Source organism: Patagioenas fasciata, chromosome 5 (assembly GCF_037038585.1).
Source record: "Patagioenas fasciata isolate bPatFas1 chromosome 5, bPatFas1.hap1, whole genome shotgun sequence".
NCBI lineage: Eukaryota > Metazoa > Chordata > Aves > Columbiformes > Columbidae > Patagioenas > Patagioenas fasciata.
The window spans coordinates 43,647,658-43,667,631 of record NC_092524.1 but is presented as its reverse complement, the minus strand read 5'-3'; the positions used below and the strand labels follow the sequence as shown (position 1 = coordinate 43,667,631).

The 19,974-nt window shown below is 38.8% G+C and overlaps 1 protein-coding gene across 5 annotated transcripts in view; it reads right to left on the bottom strand.

Annotated features, from left to right (window-relative positions):
- The window catches only part of LOC136101955 (signal recognition particle subunit SRP54), a 36,540-nt gene extending 16,626 nt beyond the window's left edge, over window positions 1–19,914 (bottom strand). Inside the window, exons 1-17 of one of the 5 annotated variants that reach the window (XM_065838603.2) lie at window positions 19,654–19,910; window positions 19,154–19,247; window positions 16,432–16,540; window positions 14,898–14,989; window positions 14,242–14,326; window positions 13,269–13,373; window positions 11,985–12,051; window positions 11,840–11,897; window positions 10,988–11,138; window positions 8,849–8,997; window positions 7,449–7,549; window positions 7,237–7,323; window positions 6,731–6,804; window positions 6,395–6,503; window positions 5,457–5,627; window positions 4,897–4,992; window positions 3,774–4,232 (exon numbers count right to left, since the gene is read on the bottom strand). In XM_065838603.2, coding sequence (XP_065694675.1) covers window positions 4,141–4,232; window positions 4,897–4,992; window positions 5,457–5,627; window positions 6,395–6,503; window positions 6,731–6,804; window positions 7,237–7,323; window positions 7,449–7,549; window positions 8,849–8,997; window positions 10,988–11,138; window positions 11,840–11,897; window positions 11,985–12,051; window positions 13,269–13,373; window positions 14,242–14,326; window positions 14,898–14,989; window positions 16,432–16,509 — 1,515 coding nt within the window. In that variant the 5' untranslated portion in view covers window positions 16,510–16,540; window positions 19,154–19,247; window positions 19,654–19,910 and the 3' untranslated portion in view covers window positions 3,774–4,140. Of the gene's footprint in view, window positions 1–3,773; window positions 4,233–4,896; window positions 4,993–5,456; window positions 5,628–6,394; window positions 6,504–6,730; window positions 6,805–7,236; window positions 7,324–7,448; window positions 7,550–8,848; window positions 8,998–10,987; window positions 11,139–11,839; window positions 11,898–11,984; window positions 12,052–13,268; window positions 13,374–14,241; window positions 14,327–14,897; window positions 14,990–16,431; window positions 16,541–19,153; window positions 19,248–19,653 lie in introns of those variants that run through there. The other 4 variants (XM_065838602.2, XM_065838605.2, XM_065838607.2 and 1 more) reach the window with 4 other exon arrangements.
- Window positions 19,915–19,974: the final 60 nt, after the last annotated feature.

Below are 19,974 nucleotides of genomic sequence, written 5' to 3'. Positions count from 1 at the left end.
AAGACCCTCTGTCTCAAAGAAGTAGCTTGTTAAGCCTTGCAGTGCCTAGTGTTGGCTCAGGCAACTCAATGTATCTTAAAGGACAAGCCACAGAACAATAAAGAAATGCAAACCAGGTGTGCCCCAGCCCCTGGGGTGTGTCTCAATGAGAAAATAACACTTATTCCCAGCAAGCAGGGAAGAATGTTCATTACTGAGCTGCTCTAGCAGAGAGCTGGGAAGCCTTTTCCTCCTCCTGACTACAGGTGATGGCCCAGCCTGAACTGGCACTCAGGCCTGACCCAGGCTAAAGGCACAGCAGCTGGGTGTAGAAGCACTTGGAGCCTCCTTTTTATGAAAATGAGGACTAATTTTTATTTAAAGGTTGGAGCCAATTACTGTAATAAAGTTATTCACACGACAGCAAAAGACGGCCTTCAGTTCTGTATCATTTGCCAAAGAATGACAACTCTGTAGTGTGGATGGGCTCTTAGGTATTTTCTCAGTCATATTATCAAAGTATTATTCAGATCCCATTACAAATTACAGTCCCAGGTAAAGTATAGATTTAAAATTATGCTAGCACAAGGCAGAAAACTTTCCCCTTATGAAAACGACTGACACAGAGAATGTACTATTGAATGTTTGATTGCAGAAATGCATGCAAGACTGGAGTGCTATTTTAGATAATACAGGACTGAACATCTGCTTTATATGTTAAAACAAAGAAGTATCACTTAAAGCTGCAAAAGAAAGAAACTAATACCTCTTATCCTTAATAGAGTCTACATTCTGCTTAGTAAGGACTGGTTCAAATCAGCTAGCAGCTCTTAAAGAACAGCATTAAATCATCAACCAGCGAACTTGCTCCCCTTTGCATCTACTGTGATTATAACAGCTCTGCAGCAATATTAATACTGAGGTTAATCTTTCAACTCCCAGAACAATTGGCATTTGCAGCTTAGGTTTATAGATCTAGCAAGTGTCAATGTTAGAAGTCCTAAGGAAAGGTAGACTGTTAACAAATAAACCCACACCTGTGCCTTTCTGTGGCTATTTGTGTGTACCAATTTGAGTTATCCAGCTCCTACCACACAGCTGTCTGTTGACCATCATAACTGTCTCCTCTTATTAGGCTGCTCAGCAGAGAGGCTTAAGAAGAGCTGTCATGAGCTATATCCATCCTTCACCCTAGCTGCAGTAAGAGGATATTTATATTTGAACTGCCAAGGTCTTCCTCTTTCTTGAAGGAGCGAAAAAAAAAAAAAAAAAATCCAAACTTCTTGTTCAAACCTATGAGTAGGATTTTCCCTAAAAAAGCAGCAAACTGACAAAGCATACACCAATAATACATGATTATTCCACAGCTGGTGAAAGTCTTCCACTTTCACAGAATAACCACCATGTTCCACAAAAGTAAACATGCAATGGATACCTATTTCTACCAAAATAAAGGGTGACTGCAGGAGGTCACTGATCGTGAAGGGGGAATTCTAGAACAGAAATAGTTGAGCTTATTTTGTACATTACTCTTGTCCATTGGCTCCTTCTAGTGGCCTTCCTCGGGTGCTACAATTACTTAATTACCTAAGCCCGCCCTTACCTGCTTGGATCAAGTTCAGATCAAGTTCTCAAGGGACTTCACTTAGCCATGTGTCCAGACACCAAAACAGCAGAGAAACTGCTTTCAGCAATATCTACGCAGAAAGACAGGCCTCAGCCTTCTAAGCATGTCCACTGAAGTTTGTTTGCCCCTGACTTTTCAGGTTTCTTGTGTGCCAGAGAGAACTTCTCTGCAGAATGTGTCAAGATCCCACGGAGGATCAGTACAAGAGGCCTAATGCACAAAGTGGTGCTGGGACAGTCGTTACTCATGGCACTTGCTGGCGGTGTTTTACATGGCCTCTCCGAGCTTCAAGCAATTAAGTCTCCACCTCAGAATACCAAACTGAGAGAACATACAGAACATACAGCTTCTCTTCTGCAACAACTTTGGGATTTTCTTCTACACATTGTACTCTGCCAAATCCACAAATATAAAAAAGAAAAACACCACATTTCCCACACTCCCTAAAATTGTTGTTCTCCTATAAAGCTATGAGGGAAATTTATAGGTTCTCCTATATAGTTGAATTCTCCTGTTAAGTGCCTCTAATGTGAATTCCTCTTCCCCACCTCCCAACTTCAGCTCTTCAGGCAATTGTTCCAAGCAGGCACCAAAGTATTTTCTACCTGGCATGTTAAGGTAAGAGCAATATACTGCTATTTGTTTATTCCAGCATATACCCATATACCTGAGAAAAATAAAAAACCTGGCCTCGTACTCTAAAGAAAATGCTTTCCGAACTTGCCCTTACCTCTGCCAACACACAGCTAGTGACAGCTCTCTTCCTATCTGGTAGCAGTGGGAGTAGCTTAGAGATGGTGAATTGGAGACTACAACTAAACGGATGCAATGAATTGAAAATAGAAAGAATTCATCGTTGGTAACTGGACACTCTGACTGGGCTTGTCCAGAGGCATAGTGCTTCACAGTTCATCCTCAATATGCCTATTCATGCTTGATTTCTATAAAAAGCATCCAACTTAACTATCCACTCTCTCCAAACAACTGCATTCCAAAGCAAGATTTACTTGCTACTCTTTGCTGCACAGTTTTATTTATTGCATTGGTTTGTACTGCTCAAGAACTGAAAATACTATTAAAAAAGAAACAGTTTTAGTAAATACACACTTCAGTAGCTGAGGACAGCTCCTGTACAAGATAGTGATATGCAAGGACTCATTCCTCTGTTACATTTAAGATACACCCAACATAACTGACCCTTTTACAGACTACTGCTATGCATATAGTGCAGTGCTGTAGGTAAATAGCATACCTGAGGACTTTTCAGCATCCTCCATACATGGAATACACGTACTACTAATTGCACAGAAGATACTTCCATATTATAAACTAAGTTACAGCATATGTTTTATTAGCATAAAAGCATAATTACTTATATAAGCTGTTCACTGTCAGCTGTGTTATCTGCCACCTTCTCAAAGAACTGGCTGACAGCACACTTGTTTTAATTACTGCCTTTAATTATCTTAGATAAGCACCAGAGACAGGTGTCCATTTACAACCCAAACACTCCGCAGTATATAAAAATAAATTAGTAATGTCCCTCTTTCCTTAAGAGAAGGGTGAAAGGTCTTACCACATTTGCCAAGATTTATGTTGGATTTCAAGGTCCATCTGGTCTACCTAGTTTCTGAAGTGTGCCTGTAGATTCTACCCCTTTGAGACCAACACAGTACATTGAAATATTAAAAGAAAAAATGCTATAGGAAATAAAGATCAGATTGAATCTGAGTTGGGGCAATATGCTTAGTCAGATGTAGCTGTGTCTGTTTTAAGTTCAGTACCAGCACAGAATTCCATCTAGTATATATTAGAAATTATCTCCGTAACATAAGAACTGCTTAATTGGCAGCCTGGTATAAAGACTGTCTTCAGTATATAAGACAGGTCTGCATACCTGTGTGTTTTCAGTCACTTCATTCTTTATGTATAGAGAAAGAAATTACAGAGAAAAAGTTTTGCACAAACCTGAGCACAGTCCATCCACATTCTAAAAATGTTCCAATGAGAACACTTGAGCAGCAACAGCACATTTCAGATACTGAAATATTCTTATAGTATCTATGTAAAACATGAATTTAAAAAGTCATTAGAAACAAAGGAAAATCATCTCATTACACACTGATAAAGGACAGTTGTGAAAGAACTGAAGAAACAGGACATTCCCTTGTTTATAACCACTTAAATTTTATTTTACAGTATATTTGTGACATTTTATGTTACTATAACCAAAGATCAGGGTTGTTTACAAATATAATGGCTGCCATTTGATGTAAACAATTAAAAAGTGTCTCTAAATATTAAAATTTTACACCATGATTTTGTTTTATTAAATTGAATTACTCTTTGTGCCATTAGTGGAGAGGAGCTAATTTACACAAAAATAGTTTTCAGAAATTAGATGTAGAAACTGAGAAGCCCGAATAAGGTTTCAAAAGACCACTCCCCCTCACTACTGTAAAAAGGAAGAAAGCAAATTCTTTCACTGAAGTTGCAATGAAGAGTCAACCAAGTCCATTTTTATTAAGGCTTTTTCACATATTATTGAATCCCATCATGCCTTTCATATTCCCAGCAGCACCTTGTTGAAATTGTCTCATCATTGACTGCAATCCTGCCATGCCACCTGCAGAAAATGAGAACACAGATGCGTTAATCAACTCTAAAGCACAGCTACCTCACTTCTGAGGCCTCATTACAGCACATGTGCTGTTTCAGTTACATACAAATGCAAAAGCCTAGGACTGTCAAGCCAGGTTTAAATGGCTATAGAAAATGGACAACTGAGTGGGTCATTACAGAAAGGATTGCAGAACACCAGGCTTAAAGTAGGTTTTAAGATGACCTGTTCATTAAGATCTAGACAAAAGGCAAAACATTGAAAAAATGACCATTATCAATTAGTAAGGTTCCAGATGGGAGTCTTTATTTAAAGCTGCTCTTGTCATATTTAATTATTTGAGGCAAAGCTTAGAAAAGAAGGGAAGGGAGACTTCAGAATAGATTTGCTTTACCACAGTCATGCTTCCAGTCATCACTATTTCATCAGACACCACTCCAATTGCTCATTTTGAGAGCTGAATTTGGATGAAGATACTAGATTAAGCACTGCTAAGTGCAAAGCATTCATTATATAACAACTAAACATTCTGATTCTTATTAGAAAACCTAGAAATACTTAATACTGATATATAATGCACACATCCTCACTTCACCCTCCTCACTTTTATATTTCAAATGCTCCACCATAATTGGTAGCTGTCTCAAGGCTGTAAAAAGCCAACACATACCCATATGATGAAGAACTCTTGGATCCATCATTTTTGCCATTTGCTGGTTCAGTTTGGCCAACTGAGATGGGTTTACATTCTTTGACATATCACCGCCTAAAAAAAATAGCAATGGTAAGAAAGTGAATTAATATATGAGACTAAAAATAAAATAAATTAGAATTTTACCTCCTAATTCTAGATTAAAATCCATTCAAGTCCATGATCAAAAGTTACTACATCAGCTACTTAAAAGTATTTTAAGTATCAACAGTCCCTGCACCCCACTCAACAGAGGTCAGTGTTGTAATCAGAGTAATGAAGTTTTTACATTGATAGATCAAAAAATGATTAGTTTTCACTGCTATATTACACATTAGTGTCATGAAGAACAGTGCAGGTCTCACTAGCTACATAGAAGAGCTTTGAAACATCACAAAAATTAGTTACAAAACTCACTTTCTCCTTTCCCAAAACCTAGTCAACATTTTCACATTTCCTCTGTGTTCGCCTATGAAATTACCTCCCCACTGAGTTAACAAGTGGGGTTTTTTTATTAATTTGTTTACTTTTATTTTTACCTTTGAAAAGTCCTTTGATGCCTCCCATCTTTTTCACCATCTGTGCAAACTTAGTGTATTGGGTCAACAGCTCCTGAACATCTCTAGTGGAAACACCTGAACCTCTTGCTACTCTTTGGATTCTTCCTGGCTGCTTACTGAAAACTTTGGCACCATCTGTACTGTCTAGCTCTGGGAAAAAAAAAAAAAAAATCCATTCAGTTACTGACATTAAAATTTGTTACAGCTGGTAGCAAACCTGTTCTCATTATTGTTGAGAATCTAGCTTTGAGCCAGAGAACAAAAACCTAGAAGTGACAATGCAGAATTTTATATAAATAATACATATATAATACTCTAAGGAGAAGTACTAAAAAAAGCTGTTATGTTCATATGCCAATCACTATGATAGAAAAAGTTGCCTGAATAAATTATGCCCTCAGCATACTTGGTCTTAAGCCATACTAATGGGTCTAGCACAAGGGTAAGAGTATACTTCTCCTGCAAGAGTCAGGGGCAGATTAGAAACAACACACCTTGAATTCCAGAGACCAGGCTATGTCACCAAGGAAATTTGAGTGTGGGTAGGAAGAAAGCAATGACAGATTAAAGATGAATGTAGCTTTTTAATTAGCAAGTATAGCTTTAAGAATTTAAGCAGCACAGTTACAGTATGAAAAATGAAAATACATTAATTTCCAATAGAATGCTTCAACATTCCATCTATTTTACACAAGATGGAGCAGCAGCAGGCAACTGCTGTCTCTAAATATTTACACTTATTTAGAAAGTTTGAGTCACATATGTACTCTTTGCCATTTCTAAGAGTGATAAAAGGTTTTTGTCATTTTCTGTCACTGTAGATGCTGCCTTATGTACAACTTGTTTCCAAAAAGATCTATGCAAATAAGCTTGTCCAACAATAGAGGAAAAAAACTAGTGAGTAGAGTCTATTTTACCTTGGTCATTCATACTGTCCATTATAGTCATCAGTTTCTTTAGCCTTGCCATTGATTCCTGTTCATTGCCTTTACTCATGAAGTCAGTTCCAAAACCAGGGATCATACCCTTGTTTTGAAAATGGAAAACAAATACTGCATCAGAATAGGCAACCAGAAACATGGACAGCAAGTTTTAGTTCAGTAGTTACATATCACAGTAGGTAAATCATTTCACCTTTTTGAAAAACACAGCACTGACTCTAGCACCAGTTCAAACAAAGGCTTTTATGTTTACAGCAGAAGTTTTTCAAGTATAAATAAAAATCATATAAAATTATTTTTGGGATAACTAACCAAGATCTGACTGAATGGTCCCATTTTCATGATGTTTTGGAATTGTTCATACATATCCCGTAATGTAAATTGACCTGAAGTACAATCAAAAAAAAAAAAAATTAGCTAAAGTCACACTAGCATTTTGGTCTTACTGCCCTTTCTCAAATATTCTTTATATTCACAAGGTAAATAAGATGCTGCACAGATAAGTAGATAAATAAACCTCTTCTTCACTATTAAAATGGCTCAACAGTTTTAGATGGCACACACTTAAGAGCTGAGCTGGTTATTCTGCAGTTATAGACAGTTATAGTCTGACCAACTTATCACTTGAAAAACAACCCAATTTACTTGCCTGGCGCATTTATTAGAGAAAGAATAACCATTCTTCACTACACACAGGAAACAAGCTACTTGTCTCTACACGTAACACCAATTAACTCAGTAGTCCACACCTCTGAGAGAACCTGCCATGATTAGGTCATGTTAATAATCCTGCTATTCAGGCGTTGGAAATAACTTACCATGTTTGAGCTTTTCTATGAGTGCTTCATTATCATCCAGCTTTAACTCATTTACTTTATCTATCAATCCTTCAATATCACCCATACCTGGGAGGGGGAAAACAAACAAACAAACCAACCCTCTGAAGTTAGCATTTAAAAAAAAAATCCACTTTGACTTTCTATTATACAATTCAAAATGTCTTTTAAGTGCAGTTGTACATAGTACATACCAAGAAGTTTGCTGATGAAAGGCTGTGTTTTAAAAGGTTCAAAGTCATCTATGTGTTCTCCAGTTCCAATAAAAATAATAGGACTCTTTGTGGCAGCAACTCTGCAGTAAAAAATATTTTGTGAAATGGCCTCTCAAACACCCATCTGTTGTACCCACCTACTAACATCATCAGCTAGGCATCACCAACACAGCACATCCTCTCTGAAGTATCTTCCTTACTACTCAAACTATTAATGGAAAAACATCCAGCATTTAGGATGGGTAGCCAGGAGTAACTGACAAGATGTTTCTCTAAATAGTACATTTTAAGATACAAACTCTGCTTTGAAAAATCACCACCAGAAATTGCTTATTTTCATTGCTGAGTTTAAGTAACTTGAGAGGAAAGAAATCATCTCCATTTTATGCTAATATTGGGAGTTCAGATAAGACAGGCATTAATTACTTTTCCTTCAAGGTACCTCCTATAAACTACAATCTCATTTTCAACACTGGAAAAAAGCTTAGGCATAAGAAAAATCAGAACCAATCATTGGCACTACCTTTTAGACAAACTCAGCTTCCAGCCTACAGCAAATATAGAACAAACACAGCAGACCTAACACATAACTGGAACAAGCTCAGTATTTTCATTCTGCTCATAAGTTTAGTTTTCCATCACTACACTATAAATAACAGCAAAATACATATGGCAGTTTAAGAACTCTAACACTTAAAGTCAGACTGTGATTTAGTAAGTTGGTGTCAGTTAACTTGACTGTTTTGACAAATCATCTCAGCTCCATAGAAGCTGTATCACTGAAATGCAGCTGAAGATTAGTCTGACATGCCACCACATAAGGCTGAAGATAAAACGTAACATTCGTCTAGTCAATAGAGTCTATCAATGGAATTTGGGAAAGTATAACCGCAGACTAATTTTTTACCAAACTGGCGAACACTGGCAATCCAGAAGTTTGATTTGCACCACAGTTTTAAGGCTATTAGATTTGACTAGCTGGATTTTTTCCTCTTTTGAAAGAAAATCTTGGCCATTAAATGAGAAGCAAAACTTTTCAAGTAACCCATATCTATAAAAGTCAAATTTATATTTTCAGTAAAAACTACAGATATGCAAGATGCAATAATTATAATTGCTTGATGCTGTTCTCAGAAGACGGAAGTCTGACATATGACACACACTACTGTATTGGAAATACAGCATAATTTCTGATTCTGACTGATGTTAAGTAGGGTGATCCTACCCACCAGGAGTAAGAACATAACTGACTTCAATCTCCAATTCTGAGCAGTGTGGCAGTGACACTTTCATAGGACAGGCTTCTGTGACACACTAACACATTTCATGGTTATCCAAGCACAGCCAGATGTTGGATGCTATTATATCACAATACTTACGCACTAAGAGCTCCACCTCCTTTTGCGTGTCCATCAAGCTTAGTAACAATAACAGAAGCCACATCTACTTTATCTTTGAAAGCTTTAGCTTGAGCTTCACAAGCTTGGCCAATGGAAGCATCCATCACATAAACAATATTGTCTGGTTGCTAGGAGAAGAGAGAGAAACAAAATAATAATTTCCTGCTTTCTTAAACAGTGGTCATGCATTACGTTCAGTAGCAGAACTTCCTGCAATAATAGTAAATATGTAAAGGTTGTGCCGTTTAAAACAAAAGGGAAAACTGTTTTATAAACAGTATTGTCTAAGGGCCATACAAAAACAGATGCTGTATTACTATGTGAAAGACAGATCTACAACACAGAATATTAAAATTTAATAGGTTTACAGCTATTACTTATGTTTTGAGTGATTTTAGTCAGTATCTGTGCCAATAAGCTAATTAGTATCTACAAGCAATTAATGGCTAACATTTTCCATTTGGTTTTACATTTGTAGCAGGATGCAAACCCCCCTCTTTTCCCCCCTCTCCTTCAGTATGGAAGGAGTAGGCACCCTCTCTCTCTGCTACTTGAGGCTAACAGCTTCTTTTGTTTGACCCTGGCCAGGGCCATTAGGAGAAGGGAGTGCCGAGGCGCCAGTGAGCCGCTGGGCGCCTGCGGTCAGTGTGGAGGATGTCTGGCGGCTTCAGGGGCACCCCACAGCCAGTGTGGGGGTGAAGAGAAGCTTCTAGAATGCCTACAGTCAGGTCTGATCAGCCTGTAGAAAACGGGACTCTCGTCGAGACTCTGCCCATTGTCGCGGGTCTCTCGGAGCACGAGTGAGATGCTGCCGCCGAGAGCCCCCCTCCCCAGGATGGAGACTCCACTTGCCTTGCGCCACGGGTGTGAGTAAAACTTCTCACAGGATTGCGAGTATATTTATACTTTCCGTGCACGTTTGCACGTGTAACTTCCCGTGCTTAATATAAGCATGTGTAAAATTAATCCTCGCATAATCGCGAGTGTATTTATCCTTTTTGTGCACATATGCACGTGTAACTTTCCGTGTTTAATACAAGCACGAGTAACTTTCTGTGCAAATATGCACGCGTACTTTAAATTATTTCCTCGCACAATCGCGAGTGTATTTTCCTCCCGTGCTTCCATATAAGCACGTGTAGTATTCTGTGCACATTTGCACGTGTAAGTAAATTAACCCTCACAGGATTGCGAGTGTATTATAAATTTACCCTCGGGGAATCGCAAGCGTACACTTTCCGTACTCACTACAAGTACCTGTATCTCTTTAAGAATAATCCCGCACCGTTTTCAGGCAAGTGTGTACTCTTTCCGGACTCAGAGACTGTTCCGGCATTGTTTTGGGTGAAGCCACGTGCATGCACACTGTGGATCGCCTGTTGTATTAGTTGCTGCCCCTTAATAATTTTCCTCAACTGATATCCGAACCTATATTTAAGTCACTTCTGGAGTGCTAAAACCCTGTTTCTCACCGGTTTAATAAAAGTTGTTTTGGACCCTGTTGTCCCTTAAACTAATCTCGGGGTGCCTCCGTGACAACATTACAAGCTTTAAGATATCCATTCCCCTTAAAAACAGTTAGCCACTAGCAGGAGTTTTGTGGGAAGTGTCATATTGTCATGGAAGAGCACAGAATCAGAAGAATCAGACAAATAGCCAGAATTTGTAAACGCATACAAGAAACATCAGCTTCATTTACATATCAAATCTGTTGAAATTTATCCAACCATCTTCTGTGTTTCAGGGCAATTATTTGTGACAATGACAGAAAATGTAGTACACACCGCTACAGGAAACCAGATCAGACTGGTTCTTTTATCTAGTTTCTCAATGCAGAGATCCTGAAAAGGAAAAGTTAAAGCAGACAAGGTAGTCCAGTTATGTGCAAGCATCCTTGAAATACAGATACAAGAATTAAAACTGGCACAGAACTAACAAGCACTGATCATCCAGCCTTTATTCATATCCATTTGTAATTTCTAATATATTCTAGGAGTTAGAGCACTGACACATTCCAGAGGAACAAAATCCACACAGAACATTAATAAGGAGTAAACATAAATGATTTTTAGTCAAGTTATTATAACAGAAGTTATTGTGTTTCTTGAAACTACTTACTATGGCATTAGCAACTTGTAACATCTCTTCAAACAAAGAATCTTCCTGTTTGTGACGTCCACTCGTATCAACAATGATTATTTCGAAGTTTTCATTCTTAAATTTCTCAACACCTTCTGAGGCAATAATTACAGGATCCATTTCCGTATAACTGACCACAAAGAAAATCATACATACATATATATGTGCAATTATTTTTCCAAAAGAAACTAAAACTCTCATCACCTGACTGTAATCTTCTTAACTACAAATCTACCTGGATTTTAAGGCAGACTTCCTCTTATGTCAAGCAAAAACTGATTAAAAATATGCCTTCCTAAGCCATTTGCCCTTACTGTTCAGCAAACTGAAGCACAAAGGAATGCCTGTCTCACCTGATGGAGGCTGCACTAAACTCTACTTGGTCTTCTCTGAAATAAGATTTGACTGAGCACCTGGACAGTACACCTCCAGTGAAACTTGGGAGGAAGTTACTTACTGCTTTATAAAAGCTATTTAGGTCCACTGCTGCCCCCACTTGACAATAAAAACTAGGGGTCCAAAAAAATAACATTCTTTGTTCTGTAAATATGCTTCCTAAAAATCTAAACTTGTCTGCTATGCTATAAGCTCAGAGAACATTTCAGGGAATTATCCTCAGGTGCTTGATCACTTCTTACACTATCCCTACCTGCTACTACTGGCAGACAGGATACTGAACTAGGCTGAATTTTCATCTGATCAGAGCAAATATTATTATAAAGTCTAAGTAATTAGGTAACACTTAATGGGGCTTAGTGTGAGATATTCAATAAAGAACAATACATAGTTGGAGCTCAATCATTCTCCAAAGTGATTCTGAAAGATGCTTACCTCCCATAAAACGGAATTCTTGCTTTTGTGGCATTCTGCTTTAACTGGTCGAAAGCACCTGTAAGACAGGTATAGTCAAGGGACTATTTTTAAAAAATCTGTAAGTGTTGAGATAAAGAACCACATCACTAAAAGATTGTATTACCTGCTCTGTATGTGTCTGCACATATTAAACATGTCTTCCAACCTTTCCTCTGATAGAAGTATGCTAACTGAAAAGAAATCCAAAACAAGTAGTTACACCAAAATCCCACTGCAAAGCATGACACTGTATAATGGTTTATAAGTCACTGAAGTACATTCAGAGGACACAAAGTCAAGCCAGCCTTCCTATAACTGAGACCACTTAGTAACACTGCACAAGTATCAAATGTTAGCATCTCCATTTTCTAGAAAAGTGTGTTATACAAATAATTATTAATGGTGGGATGAAAACTCTGCTTCTGATTTCTGTTTCCTGAGTTAGGAATGACTACAAATAACCTCTGTTCCCCACTTACTGACTTCTGGATTCTACTTACTGTTAATACTGCAGATAGGACTAGCTTTTAGAAACTACCCAAAGCAATAACTCTAATGGCTACAACCTGTACAGCTCTTTGTTCCCATACTGTCAAAGGAACAAAGATCTTACTATCGCAAGGACATGTTCTAAGGCTGTGGATGAAACCCTTACTTTCTTGGAACACTCAGCTTCACTGGTACAATGTACATTCACAGAACCTTTGATGGATCCAAGAGAAACTTCCAAAATACAGTTCGCCTGCAGTACTAGGAAAGTCTTATGAAATCAGAGTAGTGATATATTGGGTATAGCCTACATGTGACTCTCAGAAACTGATGCATCTTTGTTGCTTTTTTTAGTCATCTGCCTTTTTCCACAGGATAATTTTTCTTCCCAACTACCATCATAAATAAGTTAAACATTGATTCTGAGCATTCATCCTTAGCCTTAGAAATAAAAATCCAAATTTCCTCAATGAATTTGGGGCTGGAAGAGGTTTCACACCACCCACTCATACTTAACACAGAGGCCAACTTCCGCTTGATCCCCTAAACAGGTAATGGAATGAGACAGGGTCTGTTCATAGTACTAGTCTTAAAACCCAGAAAGAAAGGAATAGAAATAATCTTTCTTATCCATATACAGTACCATCAAGAGTTTGGTTTAAAAAAATCTTGAAGGTAGTCCTACAAGCCATAAATGGTCCCAAAGAATATTACTTTGGACATTCATCTCAGAAACCCCTTTACAAAAATATCTCTACATTGTGATTAGTTAGTACTTTCCTACTAATAGAAACAGCACAGATTACAAGCAAATCCTATCAAATGAATCCAGCGATCACCACCCCCCAAGAAAAAAACAACAACCAAAACCAAAAGAAAAACAAAACCACCACACACAGACAACTTCAGTGCCAGTTACCTTTGAACAGGTTGTTGTTTTACCACTTCCTTGCAACCCAACAAACATTATAATATTCTGTTTTCCTTTGGTAGGTGTCCATGCTTTGACTCCAGGATCCACAAGCTATAGAACAAAGTGTAACACATGTTGCAGAACTGGGTTTCAGAAGCACAGAACAGTCAGCATCACAGCCACACTAGGTGCCTAATTTTATTTTCAAGGGACCAAATGATTTTTTGCATATTCTAGTCTTACTTACTATGTAGTATCACACATAATAGTTCTGTAACAGCGTTAATTTCTTTCTAACACCAGGCATCGAAGTCAGAGTAGCCTGTATATATAGCACAATTATAACAACGAACATAGAAACATGACCTCCATTCCACCACCACTGCTCAAGATGGACCTCTTCTGGTGAGAATCCCATAGTACATACGACTTTTTAACGTTGCTGCCTAACTTCTCACATGAGTAGAAGGTACATACATTCCAGTGAGCCATCATATGGGTGAGCACAGACTACAGAAGAACAGAAGGCTACGCTCTTAACTGGAAAGAGGACAGAATACTGATCCCTAGATACTAATTTGATCAACCAGGCAAATTAAAAAAGAAATGTTACCATTAACTGCTGGGTTATTATTTAATACTTTTTCAAAATCTTCATTAGGGTAGCAAAGGCATGTTTCTGGGACAACAAAAGACAGTCCAGGAGATAATAGCGCTTTACCCTTATTTTGTCTTTAAATTTCAGTTGAGGAGTAAGAAAAGCTGAATCTGAAGCTTAAATTGAAGTTAGTCTGAGACATACCCAGGAAGTAGTTTCCATCAGAAGAATACTAGTGTTTGCATTAGTAAGTAGCCTCACAACAGAAAACAAAACTGTAGGTACCACAGGATAACCTTAAAGCTTGGCTTGGTACTGAACTGCTTCCACAGCCCAGGGTGTGCAAGAAAAGGGACACAATACAGAATTTCAAAGTCCTACCTTAACAAGTTCCTTAAAGACAGCATGCTGAATCATTTTTCTCTTGTTAAGGCCAGATGCCATTTCTTCAAGATCAATTGCAGACCTGAGTTTAGGAAAACCATGAAACACGAGAATAACTTAAAGCATCACTTTAACCTCATAATAAATTAACTCTTTGCAACTGGAACAGCACTCCAATTTGCCTTGAGTTTTCAGACAGGACATATTTAAGAAGATACATGCATTGGAGACATTACTTCTGTAGGCAGAACAAACAAAGGTTTCTAAAACACTTGCATTTACTTGAATTTTACATCTGAAAATCGCCAAGGTAACAATACTGGTCATATACAAAGATCTATTTACATCCAGCACAGAACATGTGAAGATGAAGCATCTAGGAAGTAACAAAGAACTTGTTTATCATACCACTCAACTGATGACAGCTACAGTTTTTTGAAACAAGACTACAACAGCAATAACTGGCTAAACTTGACAGATTTTTTTGAAGATGGAACTGGCCTAGACATTCAGTTCAGACTGTATCTCCCTGTTAAAGGTAAACTGGGTATGTCTAAGAAAACCATATAAAGATAGAAATTATTCTTATGTAACCTCAAATTACATCTTGTACAAACATTAGAAGTTAAATGCATTTTGATTATTTCACTTACTTGACATTTTCTCTGAGCTGCTTCACAAGTTTAATATTAACATCAGCTTCCAGTAATGCTGTACATACTTCTTTCAACATAGCATTTAAAACCTTTGGAGTGTAAAAGAAAAATGGTTTTATAATACACAGTATTGAGTAGGCCAGTATTGGTTCAAAATATGAATGTGAAAGTCTATTTATGAAATAACCAAGGCTTTTACAAATTAAATGCACGCAGTCTTATCATTATATTGACTACCACATAAAGTCTATGCATTTGTTCCTATGTAAATACAACTTAAATTTGAAAGTGTAACACTGGATAAGAAAGGTCCTCACTTTGTAACATGCACACTATAACAAAGTAACACAGAACACTTCCTAAGGCATTAAGGACAACAACAGTTCACATGGTAGCAAAATTTGCTGAACTTCCCAGCTGGTACTCCTTAGATGCAGCTCTAACAGAAAGTCACAAAAGTATCTCTTAATGTAACACTGTAAATAAAAGTACTCCTTAAATGCAAGAAGGACACAGTGCCATCTCCATTCTCAGCAGAAACTGGACTGCTGCTCTGTTGTATGCCTTTCAGGCAAACAGATGCCTCAGTTAGGAACCCAGTTTAGTAGTTCTAAGACTTTATGAAGCGAAGAGTCTTGAACAAAAAGTTTTTTTGAAAAGTAACAACTGTATAAACGGCCTCATTTGCACAGCTTGAGCTCTTACAGGAAAACAATTTCTACTGATGAAAAAATAAAATTAATTGGGCTGTATCTGATTCAGTTAAGGATTTGTTGTCTCCCAGCTGAAGATCTGTTAAAACCTTTCCTCTATGCACAAGTTCCAATCTACAATCCTCAATAAGCCTACTTTTCAGTTGCTTTAAGCCACATGTCTGCCTACCTGAAAACAGTTTCTAGCAATTTATTTACTTAGAGGCACTTTTAAACCACCACATCAGTTAGTTTTCCATCTAGCTTTTCAGTCTAAAATTCTTTATTAAAAAAATAAATACAGACTATAGCAAGTTGAACAGCTTCTAGAACCACATGTTGTATTGGTTTGAATTTAAAGGCAACAAGCACAACATAATCCTCACACTTCAGACAGCAAGGTTTACAACAAAAGCTATTTGCCGTTTCACACTTCAGCTTCTAGCAGCCCAGTACACATCTCCATAGTCTGGCTGGGTACACCCAAACCAGAGCACTCCATGTAGCCTCACAGCCTGCCTTCCACCCAAACTTGAACACATATTGCCTCCTCCAGCGATCACCTCCTCAGAACACTAATCTCTCTAAGTGCAGCCATCAGGCTCAAGGATCCTTTGACCATGGGACCTATTATGCCCACGGTGATTATACATGTCTAAATCTGGTTCTAAGTTTTGGCAGTACTATCAGGGGGATAAAGCCTCTAGCTAGAAATTTTACCTGACAGAAAAGAGCCTAGGGATAACAACAACCTACTTCAAGCTTCTTATCAGCTTTTGAGAACTTCTCAGAACTTTGCTTTCTGAATGTTAGCGCTATTGCATACACACATTACATACCTCCTCATTGATAATTGTAGCATTGCTCAGTGAGCGCAATGCTGAAGTTATTTTTCTTCCAAGATCTGCTAGAACCATTTTGGCAGCTTCAAGTACAACTCAGAAGAATCTGGAAAGCAATTAAAAATGAAATTTAAAACTAGTTGAAGCTATACCTTCACAAAATAATTATTCTGTTATCTTCTGTGTTAAGGTACCTGCTTCGCACTCCAGAAAGCACACAAGTTTTACTTTTTCAGAGTTATTTTTAGCAAACACTGGCCTGAAATTAAGTTCAGGCTATCCTCATGGCCTTATTAAAAGTAGACATAGATACCATACTGCAATTAGGAAGCACTTCCCTGTCTGGTATATTTGTGCATTGAATTCCTGAAGAAAAAACAGCCTAGACAGACTTCCAGAAAGAATGTTAACTGCTTTCCATCTCCTTATCAGCAATATGCTACATGATAGCATAAAAATCAAGCAGAATAGCCTAGCAGCTCTGCATCCTGTAAAGACAGTATGATCAAAAGCACACTATTTTGCTAACAAAATTGAACATTATTGATCAGTTCTAGTTTATCTACCTTACAATAAAGTTGAACAGCCAACAGCTGAATTCAGAATCTCACAACTGATTTCCTTCTTTCAGAACTGAAAGCAAGCTTCCCAATAATGACAGCCTCTGTCATGAAAGTAGCTGAGCTTTTTCAATATTTTCTGGAATCCCTTCCCCTCTCAAATGAGTAGAAACAAAAAACAGACAAGAAATCCTGGTCCATTTAATAAAATGAAGAATACATCATTACCTATATTCTTAGTTAAGAGAGAGGTCTCCAAGCTTGATAAGACAGAAAGAAGCTTGTTTTATACACACTGAGACTGACTAGCTGTGCAGGCCCCAAAAGCAAGGCTTACAATGTGTTTATAAATAAGTACAAAGATATATTTAAAATTAGATTTAAAAGTCACCCATGTAACCCAACCTCCTGACTGCCTTGCCTGAGTTAATATTGTCATGACATTGGCAGGTTTGAAGAAAATAATATAAATTTTAAAAAATAATTTAAAAAAAAAAAAATCACAAGCAAAACCTCAAATTGCCAGTCCAACCCCTCTGATACTGAGGCTACAACACAGAACAAAATCTCCAGAAGTTTCAGAAGATGTAGGATAAATAACTTCAGTCTAAGTACAGGTCTCAGATGCAGTAAATAATGCAAACAACTATATTTACATATTTTAGTTTTAATGTGCATTGTATGTACAAATCCACAGTGACATACATTACCCTGCCACATAGATATTTGAATTAAAAAAAAACACAGTCTATGCTTCCGAAGGAACTGTCTGTAAACTATTTTCAGATCAGTACACTAACAGATATGGAGGTTTATCTTTTTACTTTTCTGGAAGAGGACATCCAAAGTGTGAAAACACCAAGTCTTCCTTGTAGGCCACACAAGTCACATTCTTGCACTACAATTCTGAAAACCACTATCATCAATATAATCTACTAAAGGATGTCAACAAAACAGCTGTTGAAAGTGTCTGTCAAGCTCATTTCACACGAAAAAAAAAAAAATCACAAAAATTAAAAAAAAAAAAAAAAATTAAAAAATCCCCTTTAAAAATAGGACTGCATCTCAGGAAGCTTTGAGCTGCTGAAACTGCCACCACAGACAAGACTTAACATGAACACCTGGATATGAGAGCTAAAAAATATGACAGGATGATCAACACACAACAGCAAGGTGAACACTCAATATTTAAAATTAGTTCCTAGAGTTCTACAGATATCCAAACACAAAGTTAGTTATATCCTAATAAAGGAATGTTTCCACTGCAGAACTCCAAAGCTTCTTCCAACAGTCTTACAATAAGAATAATGCTAAGGGGATGAGTTTAGGCATTTTAATATCAGCTGCTGTCTCTAGCACATTAAGGATTTATAAGCCATCAGAATTACTATGGGATGCCAAGTACAGAAATTAATATAACTTTTCACATACAGTCCATCCAAGTTGTGAGCCACACTACAGACAAAAAGACACATCTTAGCAGGTAGCCAACTTGAGTTGGCAGGTAGCCAGAAAGCGATTAACAGTGACTGCATTGCAGAATGTGTATCTGCTGCATTCAGAGTATCTGTAGTTCTGGAAGAGCTTTTTAGCTTCGATGCAACACTGCACAAACACACCAAGCACGTTTACATCTGGCAGACTGTATCAGCAGGCATCATGCTAAGCAAGGTCATGAGTTCTATAGAGGCAGAGCTGCCTTCAGCAGAAACAGCCTGGGTACCCCCGCACTGAGCTCCCAGGTCATCATTCTACTGCTACTGAAAACCAGGCATTTCAGGAATAAAAGGACAGCAGAAACAGTGGAGTTTTTATTAAGCCATACCAAAACAGCATTGAAATAATTCCAAAGAAAGAGACTGCCTATCCATCTAGTAAAAAATCTCTAACCAAAATTTGTCTAGCCAAATTAGCAGTATTCTTTAGCATACAGGATTAAAAAAAAATAACAGCTTTAACAGATAACACTTGCTTCAACAGCTGTTTTAAAATATAACAAGCAAAAAGCATACTCACTTAAGGTCTGTAAAACAGTTATGTTAAATATATACATACATAGGTTAAGATCTGCTGGAAGCCTAATACCATACCCGAAAAAAGGACTGATCCACACATGTAGAAAGCTTGAGCTACTATAGCAACACTCAACCCCAACTTACCAGTTCGCACCTTCTAAAGTGACCTAACAGAAGGACAGGAAGGCACCCCCAGAGCTGCAGCAGTGACTGCCTCTCCTGCCTATGACCTGAAGACCTCGTTTTGGCAGAAAAGGAAAAAAAAAAAAAACGATGAAGGCACAGGCTAAGATACGTACTCAGCCCGTAACCTCCCCCTGTGCATCCAAAGCTGCCCACAGCTAAGAGGCCGGGCGAGCCCTGTCCGGGTGAGGCGGACAGCTGCGGCTCGCCCCAGGACTCTGCTCCCTCGGGGCATGGCGGGCACGCAACGGCTCAGCAAACCGGTAACCCCTGCCCGGCCGCCGCCCCGCACCGGGGCTACCAGAGAACAGACCCGCCGCCCATTCCCCAGTGCCGACATGGCCCGGATGCCCGCCGTCCCCGCTGCATCACCGCCGGGGCTGGGCCGAAGGCCCCCACCTCGCCCCGGGAAACCGTCGCCAGTCTCGGTCCCGCTCCGCGCCAGCAGCCCCAGCACTCACCGGGAGCGCGGCGCAGGGCCCGAGGGCGGAGGGCTGCCCAGCCGGCCGCGACGAGGCCGCCCAGCGCCCCTCAGCCGCCGCTGACAGCACCGAGACACCACCGGCCGCCGGCCTGGGAAACGTCACCACTCGCCCTCGCCCCGCGAGCCCGATACGCTTCCGCTACCGGGGCGCGCTGCCACCGCCCCTTTAAGGTGGTCCCGGAAAACGGCCTGTCCGCACCCAGCGAGTCCCACGAGGAACCACACCGCTCCAGCTTAAGGACAGCTTCCCCACGGTCGTGCGCACTGAGCAGGGAGGCGGTGCCGAGGCCGGGCCCAG